Genomic DNA, 16,528 nt, shown 5'->3' with positions numbered 1-16,528 from the left:
TGCTGGCTGGGTAGTACAGACAAGTTTTGTTTTTGTTCAATATCCAATCTGCTGTTGATAGAAGGAGTATCAAGTTCAAGGTCTATAGACCTTGATGGAGTTGACGTCACGTAAAATGAAAGTATTCGATACTGTCTGAGAATATCAACCAAACTGCTGCTCAGGAAAACTTTTCACACACACACACACACACTAGTGTGCTCCATCCCTAAAAAATTACTGCTAAATATTCAGATAGATGTGCATACATGCACAGTGTACAGAACCCGTCTGGGTAGCCCCTCACCAAGTTATGACTATTCCCTCTTTCCCCTTATCGTGGAACGGGGAGAAACTCGGCAGTTATACATTTGGGAATGCCGCTGAGCGTGACCGGGGATGTATATATATATATATATATATATATATATATATATATATATATATATATATATATATATATATATATATATATATATATATATAATGTGTGTGAGTGTGTGCGTGTGTGTAGTATTCTCGAAAAAAATATGAATAAGCTTCATAGTTTTAAAAAATCATTACCATCTCGGGAAAATGGACAGGTAAGTATGCCCTTTACCTTAGTAAAGAAAAGGCCAAGGGATTAGACTCCATTTTTAAGAAGAGAATGTAATGTGCATCCATTATTATTATCATTACTGACAAAGCAACAGCCCTATTTAGAAAAAACAGGATGCTATAAGCCCAAGGGCTCCAACAGGGAAAATAGCCCAGTGAGGAAAGAAAGAGTAAGGAAACATTTAGGATAGGAAACCTTTACTGGAAACAAGGTTGCAAATTATTGATTGCAAAAGCCATACGGAAAACACAGGCTTCTAGTCTTTTGGGTTATATTGATGTTAGGTAAAATTAGATTACTTTCATATAATATTGACCGCATTACATTTATTGTACTGCATTTGCTTACAGTATCGTCTATTACAGTCAGGAGTCAGTTCACAAAAATGGCGTAATGGCGTTATCTATTTCTAGCAAGTTCCACATGGTACAGTATAAACCATCCTTGTGCTTTCAAATATCCTTCCCATTCAAAAGTATTGATTTACATAATGAAAAATCAATGACTCTCCAAGTTAAAAATGTGAACGATAATATTTGAAAAAAAAATAGTTTGTTTTTAATTTCCATTATTACCTAATGGAAGTTACGGGTACGTTCGCTGCGAATATTTTACAATATCCCATCACGTTTCCCCTCAAGGATAATGAACCATTTCATATAGATTTAATTAATTGAAATCAGGTATATAAGAAATATTTCAAAACTAAACACTAGATTAGGAATAAGGTTTATTTTAATTAAATAGATGACTTGAGTATTCAAAAATGAGCGCGAAAAGAACCGACACCGCAGGGGTGTCATGCGTACGATAATTATCGTACATGTACGACTATTTTAGGTCAAGTACGATGTACGATACATACCTTAGGTATATACATATGCGTGATTAACTAAACAATTATACTAAAATATTTTGAAATAAGTCAATCATATAACTCCTTAATAATTATATTGAAACTGTGTACGATAATTTTGGTTGAAAAACGACAATTTTACGGCTCATGTACGATAAACCAGTGGAAATAATCTGGCAACCCTGCGACACCGTGATCTACGAGATTGCGCGAGATTTCACGAGAATCGGAGTCGAAAGGACCAGTAGACCATCTGATACATCACACCTTATTCAGTTGGTCTTCTTTTGTTTTAATCTCAACCCAGAGGATCTTAATAGCTACTTGAGCTGTAAGTATATGTCGTGTACTATATTTCCTGTTAGTATTTATGTTATTGAGGTATATATGGTGGTGTTCTAGGCCAAATTCATCTCTGGTTAACCTCGATCTTTTGTGGTTCTTAAGGTTACATCTCCAAAGGCCGGTCCTTTGTACCTTATTTTATCTTCATCTTATATAAGTTGAACGTCCATATCTCCCCCAATAAGCATATGGCTAATCGATTGATTTCCTTACGTACTTTGGTTGCTTATATTTGCCGCAATTTCTTTGATTAGTTTGTATTTTTTAATGACGTCACTAAGACCGCCATGTTGAGAACAGCGAAACAATAACAAACCCGAGGAAGGAACTGGAGCCTGTTCTTATTCCTTTATTTAACAAGTTTGGCCCATCAGTTTTGCTTTACCCTATAAATATAAGTAATTAACCAATAGGGTTTCTACTTTCAGCTGCCGAAATCACATAGGTAAGTTGGGTAAGCCGGGAAAGTAGGGCGGAAAGTAACTTATTATATTATTATATGACATGTCTGTTTTGACGTTGTTTCTTATTTTAGAATGATTTATTGTTAATTTATTCTCTTCATTTATTTATTTCCTTATTTCCTTTCCTCACTGGGCTATTTTTCCCTGTTGGAGCCCCTGGGCTTATAGCATCCTGCTTTTCCAACTAGGGTTGTAGCTTGGATAGTAATAATAATAAGGGCTGGGGGTCCGTACCAACGGTTATGCATTAAAAAGTTTATTACCTCTTACCTTTACTGGTTTAAGGAGTCCGGTTTCAGTTCCAGTTTAATCATAATAGATGCTCACCAGAACGTCAGCTAGGTAAGCCTAATCACAGTAGTGGTCTCCCCAGTAAACAGCTTCAACTCGAAGGTTTCTTGTGGGGATCGACCTGCCGTCATATGAACGCTAGGCGAACATGTTACCGCTGTACTAGGCAGAAGGCTAGGCCTATACCATGAGAATCAATGCAAGTTTAGAAAATTATATAGTTCTGATTTGTTTTCGCTTTTACAGTTTAGTGAAGCACAGCTAATGGTAAATATTCTTTAATTTCTAACTAATTACTTGGACCATATATTTTAGTTACTCTATCTTATGAATAACTGCATCTCTGTGGTATATGAATGATAGCGAAGCCTTTGTATATCAGCGGGCAGTTCCTTCCGCGTGCATTGGAAATGAACACCAAACTAAACTTCCCCACTTAACCTAACCTACAAGCCGTGTCCTTAACTAATTATCTGACGGAGGGCCCTCTGCGACTCCCCCTTACAAAGCTATAATTATAGTCGTCATCATCATACATTCAGGTGGCCGCTATCACACGTATACACCTTGATGGTTAATGCCCCAAAACCACCTTATTCTTACTTGTTTTGGGTTTAAAACCAAGGGGTGTCTGTAGTTTTTGGGGACAGGGCAATGTCTTTCTTATTACTAGCCAAATCGTTTTTCATTATGGGGAAGATGTTCTTTACAATGATCCAACATACCATAATATGATGTTATTTTATCATATTTTATCATTTTGAATAGTATCATAATTTACCTTTACCACGGCAATATTTTCTAAGTTCAGCACGGTCCGAACGCAAGTCATGGGTAGCTCCTGCTTAGTTTCCAACTTTCCCGATAGATAGATCCCATGTCATCCCAGTCTAAGAAACGTTAGTTTTTACAATTTAATACTGTCCCGTTAATCTACATATTTACTTCCTCGTTAAGTTTGTAGTTTTTAGGGACACGTCATTTATAGTGATATTTGATACTGCTATGATAATTATCATGAATTGTTAGGTTAGGAAAAGGTCGTTACAATGCGTCGTCCGCTGAAGCCACGGCCAACACTCGATCGTAAAATTTCCCGCAAGCATTGTTTCCTGCCTGACTATAATAACACCCGTTTGGCGGCGCTCGGTTCGCCTATCAGCTGGTGGCGCAAGCTTGAACAGTTATCGATGTTCCGATTTATGTTTTCGCTAATTCCAACAATCTTCATTTATAACCTCTTGTTAAGATTGTTATTTCTTTGGGACACGTCCTAAAATTATGCAGAATACTATTTTGTTTTATATACAACCAAAGGTTAGGCTAGCCAACATCTAGTTAAGATATTTCGGTAGATAAAGCCAGTGTCAAACATAGCAACCGAACTAAACCTTTCGTTGGCTGCGTGATTTTAAATTTTTAATCCCCCCCCCCCACATGACCCGAGATTGACCTGGAGTCTGCCCTTTCTAACTCTATCAGACGTAATGGGTAGACGTGTTTCGTACAGTTACTCTTTGAGCGATATTGTTGAGTTTATCACTCATATTGATCAAATTGATTCGATTAAGACTCGGTAATTGTGTAGGAGACCTCCGCGCTCGATTTAAAAGTTTTTAAAAGTAGAAAACGAAAGAAAACAGTAAATTGTAGCTACAGTTACCTTGAAACTGTGAGATAATCCTCCTACAACCACTTAACTCTTACACAGAAAATGTAAGCATAAACCTACTACTACAATTATGGGGGACCCCAGTGGGAAGCGGGGTTTTTGGGTGGGGGGAGGAGGAGAAAAGTGATATTTCGGGGCACTACCGAACCTAATACAACTACCTACCCTACCCTGGGGGCCATGTACCCCTACCTAGGCCTACCCGGGGGGGGCGGAACTCCGCCCCCCCTGCGACCCCCCCCTTAAGGCCATAGTAATTTTCAGGGCACCACCGAACCTAAGATACCCACCTAACCTAGCCTATGGGGCCCTGTACCCCTACCTAGGCCTGCCGGGGGGGGGGGGGCCGCCTCTGGCGGCGCCCCCCCCCCCGACCCCCCTTAAGGCCACAGTAATTTTCAGGGCACCACCGAAACAAGACACGAAAAAATTGCACCTCCTCTTCCTTTTCCCACGAGTAACCACACTACGATCACACCGGAATGCTAATTTGTTGTAATCTATACGGCACACATTTTCACAATTAGGGCACTTTTTCTCTGCCAAAATCAAACCATGACGTTGAGCAAATGCAATTAGCAAATCAACTTTCCCTGAATAATGTACACAAAAATCCCCATAAGAAATAAAGCAATTGTCACAAGTGACACAGTCGGAACGGGATGAAGGTCCTGCTAATTGCTCCATACTTCACAGCAAAATGAGCTTTTCAGTTTGAAGGGAGATCCGAGACGTGCAAAAATATTCCTCCGCGGAACTTCACGTAAACTGTGGTAACTGGTGGAAAAATAGCAGGGATAAGTGAAGTAATAAGTGTCAGCATTGGCTAGATTTGTAAAAACCGCCATGATTGGTTTTCAAACAGTGTGACGTCAAGAAAACACCTGTTATTGGTTAGAATAGCATTGTGAACTAGTCTGCCATACGCAGTAAGGCGGTGAAACAGCTCATTTTAGCCAAGACATCACACAGTAAACAAAAACAAACACTTAAAAAAAATCCAAGTGAAACATAACTATACACACGAATATCTTCGTTAAATAGAAGCTGCTCATATATTGACTATTATATAAGCGTTCTATATGATATAATAGTGAATTGTAGGTGTTTAAATTCTTCAAGATCTTCCGCGGAGCTCTCCTACACATTTACCTAAGACTCTAAGGTATATACACCTACGAGATTTTACTCGAGTTACCCCGAATTCTTTCATTATTTCAAGAAGGCCTCTTAGGGGATTTTAGGGGTCCATGTGAGAAGTGTACAATTGATGTTGCGACATCGAATGTTAAGGTAAGCCTGAGTACTTTTTTATTATGACAATGTGGTTAAGATATAATTTTGAGCGCTACCCATACCTTTTTTTGTGTAGGAGAGAGACTTACGAAGGGGGTCCGGGGGCTTACCCCCGGATAAGGGTAGTGACCTGGGAACTACTAGGTTTGGTTAGGTTGGGTTTGTGGGGTTTGTATGTTAGCGACAGTGTTTGGGGGGGCCGTTAGCCCCCCCGGTTAGTTCACGAGGAAGGTGAGGACATGGCTTGTAGGTCAGGTTAGGAGGGGAATTTTGGGTTAGTTGTCCATTTTTTTCACACATTCCCAACATCCATGACCAGAGTGGTCCTAGTATGTAGATTGTTGGGACAAGCATTTACAAAACTAGTGAATTTAATATTTCATTCCCGCGAAAAAGAGCAGATTTTGAACTTTTTTTTCGCACGTTTCCGACATCCATGACCAGAGTGGTCCTAGTATGTAGATTGTTGGGACAAGCAATTACAAAACTAGTGAAATTAATATTATTTCATTCCGTGATCATTCCCGTAAAAAAGCCGATTTCGGACTTTTTTTACTCTATTTTCGGCCGGTCAAAGGCCTGTCCCCATAAACTACAAAGGCTCCGATGCTACAAAGAATTGTATAAGTTACAATGAAAATGTTTCGTTAGATGATTGATATGGACCCGCCCGAGAAGTAGTTCACTCGACTTCAGTGGAGGGTTGGATCTTGTGAAAAGTAATGTCTTTAGTTTCTTCTTAAATTCAATTGCTCCCTTTAAGTCCTTCATTTCAGTTGGCAGTTTATTATAATGTCTAGGTGCACAGTAGCTGAAAGCCCTTTCACCAAATTTACTATTTGTTCTTGGTTCAGATAGTCTGTTTGTCACTCATGTGTCTTATGGTAACATTTGTTTCTAGTTCTAGTTTTTTTCAGGAATTCTTTTAGATATTTTGGTTCAGTATCTTAAACGTTAGTAAGAGTAGCTTGTATTCGATTCTTGCCTTTACCGGCAGCCAGTGTAATTTAATTAGTGCAGGGGTAATTCCATTTCTATTGCTAAGAATACTGTAGTCTAAGGGTCGTTGAGCCATCTCCATTAGGTACATAGGTTGGGACTCTGCTTGTAAGGTAGGTTAGGTGGTGTTCTAGGCAAGCAGGAGATCCTGTCTGTCAATATACAAAGGCTGACATTTTTCCATTTCTGACCAGGAAGGTGGGAAAAGCACTTATTCGTGGTATTTGTTAACAACCCCCCCCCCCCCCATTTAAACAATTGTGGCTTTCCAAGTGGGAAAACTGGGTTTTAAATACCTCTCGGGGAAACTTCTGCCCGTAGTCATGTTGGAAGTGAAGGTTGTGTAGGCAAAGGGTAAGATAACCAGGGAGAAGGGTCCTATGTAGTACTGTCTGGCCAGTCAAAGGACCACATAACACTCAACGGGCGGCTGGTGCCTTGGCCAACCTCATCTTTAGCTAGCAGCTTTTCTATTGATATTAAATGTGTTCATTCCACCATTCGCTTTATGAGGGGCATGATGGATATGTTCAGGCAATCCCATCAAATTTTTTATGCCTTACTTGACATATTTACCTGTCTAAGAAAAAGATTTTGTTCTGCTATCACCTCAGTTGCCTGAGCCATGAATTTGACTGTACTTTTGACCATGGTTCGTGAGGTGTCTAGGATATTATTATCTGCTCATTATCATGCCGGAGATTAACGATCCCGGAATTTTAGCCAGTCAGTTTGGTAATACACACTTCATCCCGCCTAAGGAAAAATCTATTAAAGAACAAAGATTTGTATTTGTGTAGGAATAAACTGAAAAATTTTAGAAATAGTTTACATTTAATTTGTATTTTTCCTACAAACTTGAGTCCTTCAACTCGACTTCCTGACATCACCAACCCTGAATGTTGCAGACACAGTCAAAGTGACTGTTCAGTTTCCCCGTAAAAAAGACGAGGCTTCTGACCGTAATTATCGACTGCTGCCAACGCCTTTTACTAAGTTTTAAATGCCAAGTTTCCAGTTAAAGGACAACAGTCTGTATAGTTACAAAAAAATACAAATTACTTGTTTTTTAAATTTTATCACGAATATTACAGTACCTCTTTTGCATCCCCCTTTATAACATGTAACCAAAAGGAAAAGAAAGTTACACATGCTTAGTATTTATGAAACTTCAGTGGTACCATCTTGTGCTGAAGATAGTAAAAAAAAAAAGTCAAAGAAATTTTGTGTTTTCATATGATTGCATTGATAACATAAAACACGTTCATGGTATACAATTTATAAAATTAGGGTAGTTTAATGTATCCAGTTCATCTCTTCAGACAGAAGAGGGACGTTTCTTATTCAGTTTGAAAGTAAAGGAGAGTTAGTTTTTGGAGGACCACAGGATTCAAAATTTTTAGGTGGAAGGAAGCAAAATTATGACCTATCTCGAGCATCATGATATATACAAAATTTGTTTAGCACCCAAGAATAGTTTTTCAAGGGGGGAATAGTTCAATAAGCTAATTCTATTGTACTAGAATATGGATTTAGCACAGCCTGACCTATTTTGGATTGGGTTCTATCTTGAAATAAAACTTGGCTCTTGGTACCACATCCATACCTTGTCTAGTTTTCAAAAGCAGTCTTAAGTTCTGGTAAGGGAAGATTTACTTTAGTTTATATTTTTCTGAGGTCAAAGTTACTGTTATAAAGCAATTAATATGCTTTTTCTTTTTCAGGCTTTAACACACAAGATGTCTGGGATAGCTATTGCTCGTCTTGCTGAAGAACGAAAGGCCTGGAGGAAAGATCACCCTTTTGTAAGTTGATTCATAAGTTGGTTATTTTGTTATGGATTAGCAGTGGAGGTCATAAGTTTTAAATGCCTCGAAAGTCTTTTAAATTCTGTAATTCTCTCGTAAGCTTTACGAAAAATGTCTTTAGAAAATCAAAGATTAATGCTACTTTAGCGTTTTACCTCATGATCCTTAGATTTAATAACATTACCTGGCATCGCCCATTTTTCCATTGTACAGCCCTCAATACACTGCAATATGTGCTTGAGCAAAATTTTAGGATTGTTCTGTATTGAATGGACAATTTGCCACTACGAGACTCAATTTTGTGAGAAATTATGTTAGTGGTCAAGATTATTTCGCATTTCCATGGATATGTTATTTTGACAGCAGAATTAGCTGTTCCTTTTCATGTGAAAACCATCGCCTACTGAATATACTACACTGATTTGGTCTTATCATGCAAGAAAACTGAAGCTTAAAGATGCCATATTTCACCTGATTTCAGGAAAGGAAACCAAGTTCACTAGTATTATATGGACATAGAACATTTACAGCAAATTAAATTGGCATCTGGTTATGTGGCAAATTTTAGAACTGATGTTCTTTACCCGTAAATATGATAAATCTTAACTGGATGATCTTCCAGTAAGGTAACTGTGGAGCCAGTGTTGATTAATGTCAATAAAGGCAAATTGATAGGCAAGATTTGCTAGTCAACAAAAATTATGGCGGGAGAAATGCTATCTGGAGACGGTGATACAGATGCAGAAGACAATAAGACCTCTTATTTTAAAGGAATGTGAAAAGGGTCTTGATTCATTTGGGTGAAGGGCTGTGTTTGGTTTTGTAGTCTATAGTCAGCCACAGGAGCATTAAGTTTCTTATGACTTCCCATGCAGGCTATTGAAGTAGGACAGTTACATACCCAAATAGTTGCATCTTGGTCATCATAATTTTAAGTTTTGTCATTGATGATAGGATTATTATTTGTAATAGTGTATACTGCATGTTGAATTGTTGAATGTCCAGTGAGAAACTATGATGAAATGTAAAAGTCCTTGTAAACTGCTCTGTAAAGTGTTAGGGTTGGGTAGACATCAATGTTACTATTTAATCTTTGTGGGTAATATAGAGGGTGAAGGATATTCAGAATTCTTAGAAAGGAAGTAAAATAGGTTGTTGTGGCCTATTGGAAATGTTCCTGCCTGGCATTCCATTTGGACGGGCGATAGAATCTCTCTCAAGCTCTTATAGTTTCTTGTAGTGTCTGCAACCTCACGATCTGTGTGAGCTAAGGATTGGGGGTTTTTGGAAGCCCATAGGTTTACCTGCTGAATCATCAGCAGCCATTGCCTGGCCCTTCCTAGTCCTTATTTTGGTGGAGAGGGGCCTTTGGCTGCCGATCGTATGTAAATATGGGCAGTCTCTAGGGCAATGTCACGGTCCCTAGCATCTGCCATTCATGAGCGAGCTTTAAATGAGGTATTGCCGTATATTTCTTGGCATGCATGGTAAAGGGAAAGGCAGGAGTTACTGAAATGGGGAATACAAGATTCTAACCCTCTGTACAGTATGTAGTCCTCGTTTGCATTTTATTGATATTACAGTTCATCTTTGCATGACACTTATGCAACCTTTGATTCAATGCTCCTTATTTTTTACAGGGCTTCATTGCACGTCCCACAAAAAACCCTGATGGTACACTAAATTTAATGAACTGGGAATGTGCAATTCCAGGAAAGAAGGGAGTAAGTGTTTATTTGTGTATTTCATACTTTAGCTAGAATATAGCACTGATTAAGTTTGGCATCTGTCAAAACAAAATTATTTTTGAGGGCAACAATCTGAATGCATAGTTAGGTGTTATTGTGTCAGCCTCACCTTAAAGATAGAATAAAATTTAATACCTGTGTAGATTTTAAATGTAAAAAGTTGCAGCCAAACTTCATCCATATTTTGTAATCACAAGGGAATCTTGAGTTGGTTAGCTGCTTTAGAAAATAATTAATGGTATGAAATTTTTATTGCAAATTTACTTGAAATGTTTAAAGTTTGCACAGACATACATACATACATACATACATACATACATACATACATATACCAAGGCACTTCCCCCAATTTTGGGGGGTACCTGACATCAACAAAGAAACAAAAACAAAAAGGGAACGTAGAGAGTAGAGGTCCCCTTTTTGTTTTTGTTTCTTTGTTGATGTCGGCTAACCCCCATAATTTGGGGAAGTCCCTTGGTATATGTATGTATGTATGTCTGTGCAAACTTGAGTAAACTCTTAATTTACTGTACACTTGAGAGATTTAAATAGTTTTGGTGTCAGTCCTTTACGGTTTAAGATGGGCACCAAGTGTTAAGCCCAGCACAACTGATTTTCTATGTAATGTTCAATCATTGACAACAACAGATTCCCTTGGGTAAATTTTCTATCGGAAAGCAGTGGGGATTTAGTATCATTGTTAACCCTTTTACCCCCAGGCTCTTTGGAAATTTCCAACCCTTAACCCAAGGGGTTATTTTTTCCCCAGCACATTTTGCAGTATATATTTTTTGAATTGCTCTAACAGCCTTAATTTTTGTCATAGAGAGGTCAGGTTGGTCCCATTCTCTTAGAAAATCGTCTGAATTTTCTCAAAAAATTATCAAAAATATGAAGAAAAAAAAAATTGATAGCATTTTTTTGCAAGGACGTACCGGTACGTCCATGGGGGTAAAGGGATGGCTTTTGTGAAACGTACCAGTACCTCCTTTGGGGGTAAAAGGGTTAAAGCAGAAAGTGTTTAGCACAGCAAAGCAGAAATAACTTTAGATAATAGGTTACAGATGATAGCATGGAATGAAGTTGGCAGAATCTAGCTTGCTTTCTCTAATCAACATTAAAAGTTTTCCCCTGATCTAATTATTCTGTAATTAGGGTGCTGATTATTCACAAGATGATTGAATAATAATTTGGTTATATGTTTCATAACTTATTTTCAAATATTAAAAGAATATATCTATACAGTAGTCCATTTCTTTTAGCGATGCATATTTGCACCGACTCGCGGCGGTGCCCTTTTAGCTCGGAAAAGTTTCCTGATCGCTGATTGGTTAGAATTATCTTGTCCAATCAATCAGCGATCCAGAAACTTTTCCGAGCTAAAAGGGCAACGCTGCGAGTCGGTGCAAATATGCATCGCTAAAAGAAATGGACTATAGTAAGTATTTTGAGTACATTTAAAGGCTAAAAATTGTAATGTGTTATTAAGATCTTGTTTAACCTTTCAATACATTACTACTCTATGGTAACAAAATGGATATTTAAAAGCTAAAACAACTTGACAATGTTCTGAAGCAATTGATTTTTTTTTACAAAAATTATTTGAAAATGAAAAAAATTCATTGAACACAATATTGAATTGATTTATGTTTCCATATTATTTGTATTCATAGAAGTCTTATCGAAATACTTAAGCAATGAATTTGTTGCTGGGTAGTCTTTATGATTTTAGTCTTCACTCATTTTAGTGTTTTTTTCTCTTCCCAAGACCCCATGGGAAAGTGGCCTGTACAGGTTGCGCATGATCTTCAAAGACGACTACCCATCCACCCCACCAAAATGCAAGTTTGAACCTCCATTGTTTCACCCGAATGTTTATCCATCAGGTAATATTCGCACTACTTTCACATTTTGATATATTTTCCTTTTAAGTAATCCCAGTTAATGTATTTAAAGGAGGTTGTAGCCAATTATGTAATGTAATTTAGAGGATTTCAGAAAGATTAACCAGGTTTTCTAATATTTTTAAGTCTTATGTAACTAGTTGTGAATGTAAGATAGTTTTTTATGCCGCAAGATTATTTCCCCCTAGAGGACTGTCAAGGGCAGCTTGTATATCGTCACCCTCATAAACTAACTGCCTAAGTCATTTTCTCCACTTGGGAAATAAAGAAAAAAAAAAAACACCTCATTTCCTAATTCTTTATATCATTGTCTTGAGTTTCAATTCACAAATTCTTAACAGAACAATTTGTGAATTGAAGCTCAACACAATGATATAAAGAATTAGGAAATGAGAAGGTTTTTTTGATTTCCCAACAAGTGGAGAAAATGACTTCGGCAGTTAGTTTATGAGGGTGACGATATTCTGAATGAATGCAACAAAATAATTTAGGGAAAGGACAGGTGACCTCTGTAAAATGGGGCTTTTTAAGAATGAGACCTGGACTGCTGCGTAGCTGTGTCCTGGTTGGGAAGATTTGTAAAGTTACCGTGTAGGTTATGACTTGTTATTGACTTGTTTCCTTTTTTCAATTTTTGTCATTGTTTATTTGAATTATTTATGGTGCAACTGCTGCATAGTCCTACAGTTAAACCTCAAGGCTCGATGGTCGTCCCTGGCACCGTGCGTACCCACATGGCTCGAATTTCTTGAATCAAATCTTTTTCCCAGTTGGAGCTCATGGGGTTATAGCATCCTGCTTGCAATAGTAATGTACCTGGTTCAAAAATTTCTTATTTATTGATCCTCATTTTGTCTAAGCAATTTTACAATGTTTCAATACACGTGTAAATACTGTAAGCATCTGAACAGTAGATGACTTTACAACCCAAGGGATCTTATTGAATTAAATTTTCATGAATTTTAGTGTTATCAACTTACAGTAATTGATTTCTGCCTTTTAATTTTTTATAAATGTTAGAATTTTATTTTATTTTGTCATTGAATGATTTAAGTATCCAAATTTTATAAATGTCTTGTCAGTAATTAATGTTTTTAGAAAAGGGGTTAAATTGCTCTACATTTAGTAGTGTATACATTTGTTCTTAAATTTTGGAATATCCATGAGAGCCAGTCTCCTTGTAGTAAATCTTATGACTGCTACACTGCTAAAATGTATTCTGAGCTTAAGAGTTGAGAAACTTTGGATCAATGTGTATTTTTTTTTTTTCCCCAGTTTGTAATAATTGAACCCTATGAAGCAAACCAAATTTTGGCATCCAATTTTACCTAAGCTTTATCTTTTTTTAAGAAAATTTAAATATCTGGCAACCTTAGTCAATTATGGGGAAAGTCAAAACTCATGATTCATATAATTACATAACCAGGTATTCTGAGATAGAATGTATTTTGTCTATACCCAAAACCTATGATAGTAGGAAATTGTATATTATGCCATCACAAGTACTTATGAATATTGTATTTGTAAATTATAATTCACTAAAGCTTTGATAATAAAAACTACTTCACAGGTGTTGAAATTGAAAAGAAAAGTAATTGGCCAAAAAAAAAAAAGGCTGTTAATTTTTGTAAAGAAATGTTTTTTCATAATTTACATTTATATCTCAATTATGCATGCCCCATATGGTGTTATATTCATTTAAATGTTGAAGGGAGATAATGTTGTCAAGTATTCCAAGGGGATGTTTCAAAATCAAAAAGTAGATTTCGTAATAACCTCTTTTACCTGAAATCCTCTAAAATTTGTCCCCATAAGAGTGCACCTTGTGCATTGTGGCGAGGCATTAGCTGTTTCTTTACAACATCCCTTCTGCCTTTAGCAGCACTTCTTATGTTCCTACCAAACCCATGTTCCGTTTCCTCCTTCAACTTCATTTATCATGAGACACACACACTCTGGGGCTGAATGTCCTCCTGAGTTCCAGTCTTGGGGTTTTACAGCTAAAATTCGTATATCAAATCTGTTCTGGAATTTAGTACTGTCATTCATTTACAGAACATTGATCAGAGGTTTTGTTCTGAAATATTAATTGTCTTGTTTTACAGCATTAGCTGTTTCTTTACAACATCCCTTCTGCCTTTAGCAGCACTTGTATCTTTCTACCAAACCTATGTTCCGTTTCCTTCTTCAACTTCATTTATCATGAGACTACACACACACACTCGGGGGCTGAATGTCACCAAAATTCGTATATCAAATCTGTTCTGGAATTTAGTACTGTACTGTCATTCATTTATAGAACGTTGATCAGAGGTTTTGTTCTGAAATATTAATTGTCTTATTTTACAGGAACTGTCTGCTTGTCTCTGCTAGATGAAGAAAAAGATTGGCGACCTGCTATTACCATCAAGCAGATTCTCCTGGGTATTCAGGATTTGCTTAATGACCCCAATATTAAAGATCCTGCACAGGCTGAAGCATATACAATCTATTGGTAAGGATTACTCTAATCCATTTTCTTCATGATTATTTCCCACAGGGAAGTGTGAGCTTTAGATCATAGCTTTCCCCTTAACATCATAATTCTTGTGGATATCAGGTAGTTTGATAATGACGTTCTCTATTTCATGGTTATTGTAAAGTAAACTTAACCCTTTTACCCCCAGGCTATTTGGAACTTTCCAACCCTTAACCCCCAGGGGTTATTTTTTTTTCCAAGCACATTTTGCAGTATATTTTTTTGAAATTGCTCTAACAGCCTTAATTTTTGTCATAGAGAGGTCAGGTTGGTCTCATTCTCTTGGAAAATGCCTGAAGTTTCTCAAATAATTATCAAAAATATGCCAAAAAAAAAAAATGTAACTAGTTTTTTGCAAAGACGTACTGGTACGTCCATGGGGGTAAAGGGATGAATTTTGTGAAACGTACCAGTACGTCCTTTGGTGGTAAAAGGCTTAATAGCTAAAAGATTGTTTTTAAAGGGTGAAAATGCCATGTGAATATTTAATTACATTACAAGACTTGTAGCTTTTCCATTCCTTCATCTTTCATCTAGGACAGGTATCTAAACATAAATATTTTTTCCCTTTTCAGCCAAAACCGTCTAGAATACGAGAAGAGAGTTCGAGCACAGGCTAAGGCAATGTCAGCACCCTTCGAGTAATAGATTTTCTTATGTTCTTTGGTATCATAGACTTAAAAAAAGGATGGTGAACTAATCTTTCTTCTCGAGTTACACTGAATATTACTCTTTTTGTATCGTATATACTATACACTGAATGATTTAAGTAGTTGAAGATATTGTCAAGAAAGCATAGTAAATATTTGTACGGAGAAGAACTGTTACAAGAGAGAAGCCTACTCCCTTGTTTTGGACCTTTGGACAAGGACTTGAGACCTCGTAAGGCTTAAGGCCTTTATTGAGCTAATTTTCGCTCTGAAAGAGCACATATGTCATCCTTTTCAACAGGACTGTTGAGTAAAGAAAAAGTGATAGATACAAAGGTGAAAGATTGCATTTTTATACCACCTCTTATGACATTGGTTGACAAGAGTACAGCATTTGTCACCTGGATTTTGGAAATCAACTTTTTAACTTCTCTTGAGATTTTATTTTCTATATCTTTCAAAATTTAATCCATTTATTAAAAGTGCGCACACTTCTGATGCTGTTCTAGCTCTCAATTATATTGTTTGCGATTCTGTGGTGGGAAGTGAACTCAAATCCATATCACCTTGCAGTCCTCATCCCCTTTATTTGTATTGTCAACTTTTCCCATTTTCTCATTTTGCATTTATAAATGTAAATTGTATTTAATTGTGGAAATTAATCCTTGTATCTAAACTTTGTTCGTATAAATCTTAACTCTGCTTACTTAAGAATATCTTTAATTAATTAACCCACACTAGACACACTAGTTGTTACAGGTTCACAGCTTAGAAGTTATTTATTTTAATTTTTTTGTTTCCATTAGTACACTATATATATTTATATAACATATGTTAGTTTCATTACAAGTTCATTCCAATGTCTCTTCTTGTGGTAAGATGCCCATGATTTTTACAGTTTATAAGACGTGAAAGATTATGTTACCTGTGAAAACCTTTGACTGTTCAGATTTTTTTTAACTTCTTCTTCTTACCTGTCTCAGTCACTCTTGCGCTTTTCTCAACGATGGATATTAATAAATAATTTTTTACCAGGTTTTGTTTAATTTGAATTCTTCTTTCTTTAAATAGGGAAAATTACTTCAATGCTGTATTTATAACTGTGATGTATCAAATAGTTCCGTACTGTATTGTTATATACTTCATATTTATTGTTGAAGCATAAGTAATGAAATATAGTCTGCTTTATTAAAAATGGAATAACTACCTGCAAATTGTTATTGTACATTGGGATATATTTCAAGTAAATCTACAGCCACTAAACTGATAAGACACAGGAACAAAATTAAGAAAGGTTAAGAATACAGTTATCTAAAAGTTTTAACAAACTGGGGTTAGTTTGAGAAGGCCAGTGATTTTAATGATAAACTTGTGTAAATGTTGACTAAGATAAACGA

General features: G+C 36.6%; 1 protein-coding gene across 1 annotated transcript; it reads left to right on the top strand.

Moving 5' to 3' along the window:
• Positions 1-1,622: 1,622 nt before the first annotated feature.
• LOC137657846 (SUMO-conjugating enzyme UBC9-B) lies at positions 1,623-16,165 on the top strand. The gene is made up of 6 exons (XM_068392439.1): positions 1,623-1,767; positions 8,228-8,308; positions 9,952-10,035; positions 11,828-11,945; positions 14,313-14,457; positions 15,057-16,165. The coding sequence occupies exons 2-6, from the start codon at positions 8,243-8,245 to the stop codon at positions 15,124-15,126; spliced, it is 483 nt and encodes a 160-aa protein (XP_068248540.1). The 5' UTR covers positions 1,623-1,767; positions 8,228-8,242; the 3' UTR covers positions 15,127-16,165.
• The last annotated feature ends 363 nt before the right edge of the window (positions 16,166-16,528 follow it).

This window comes from Palaemon carinicauda, chromosome 18, assembly GCF_036898095.1.
Source record: "Palaemon carinicauda isolate YSFRI2023 chromosome 18, ASM3689809v2, whole genome shotgun sequence".
In the NCBI taxonomy this organism is placed as follows: Eukaryota; Metazoa; Arthropoda; class Malacostraca; order Decapoda; family Palaemonidae; genus Palaemon; species Palaemon carinicauda.
This window is presented reverse-complemented; position numbering and strand designations above follow the sequence as displayed.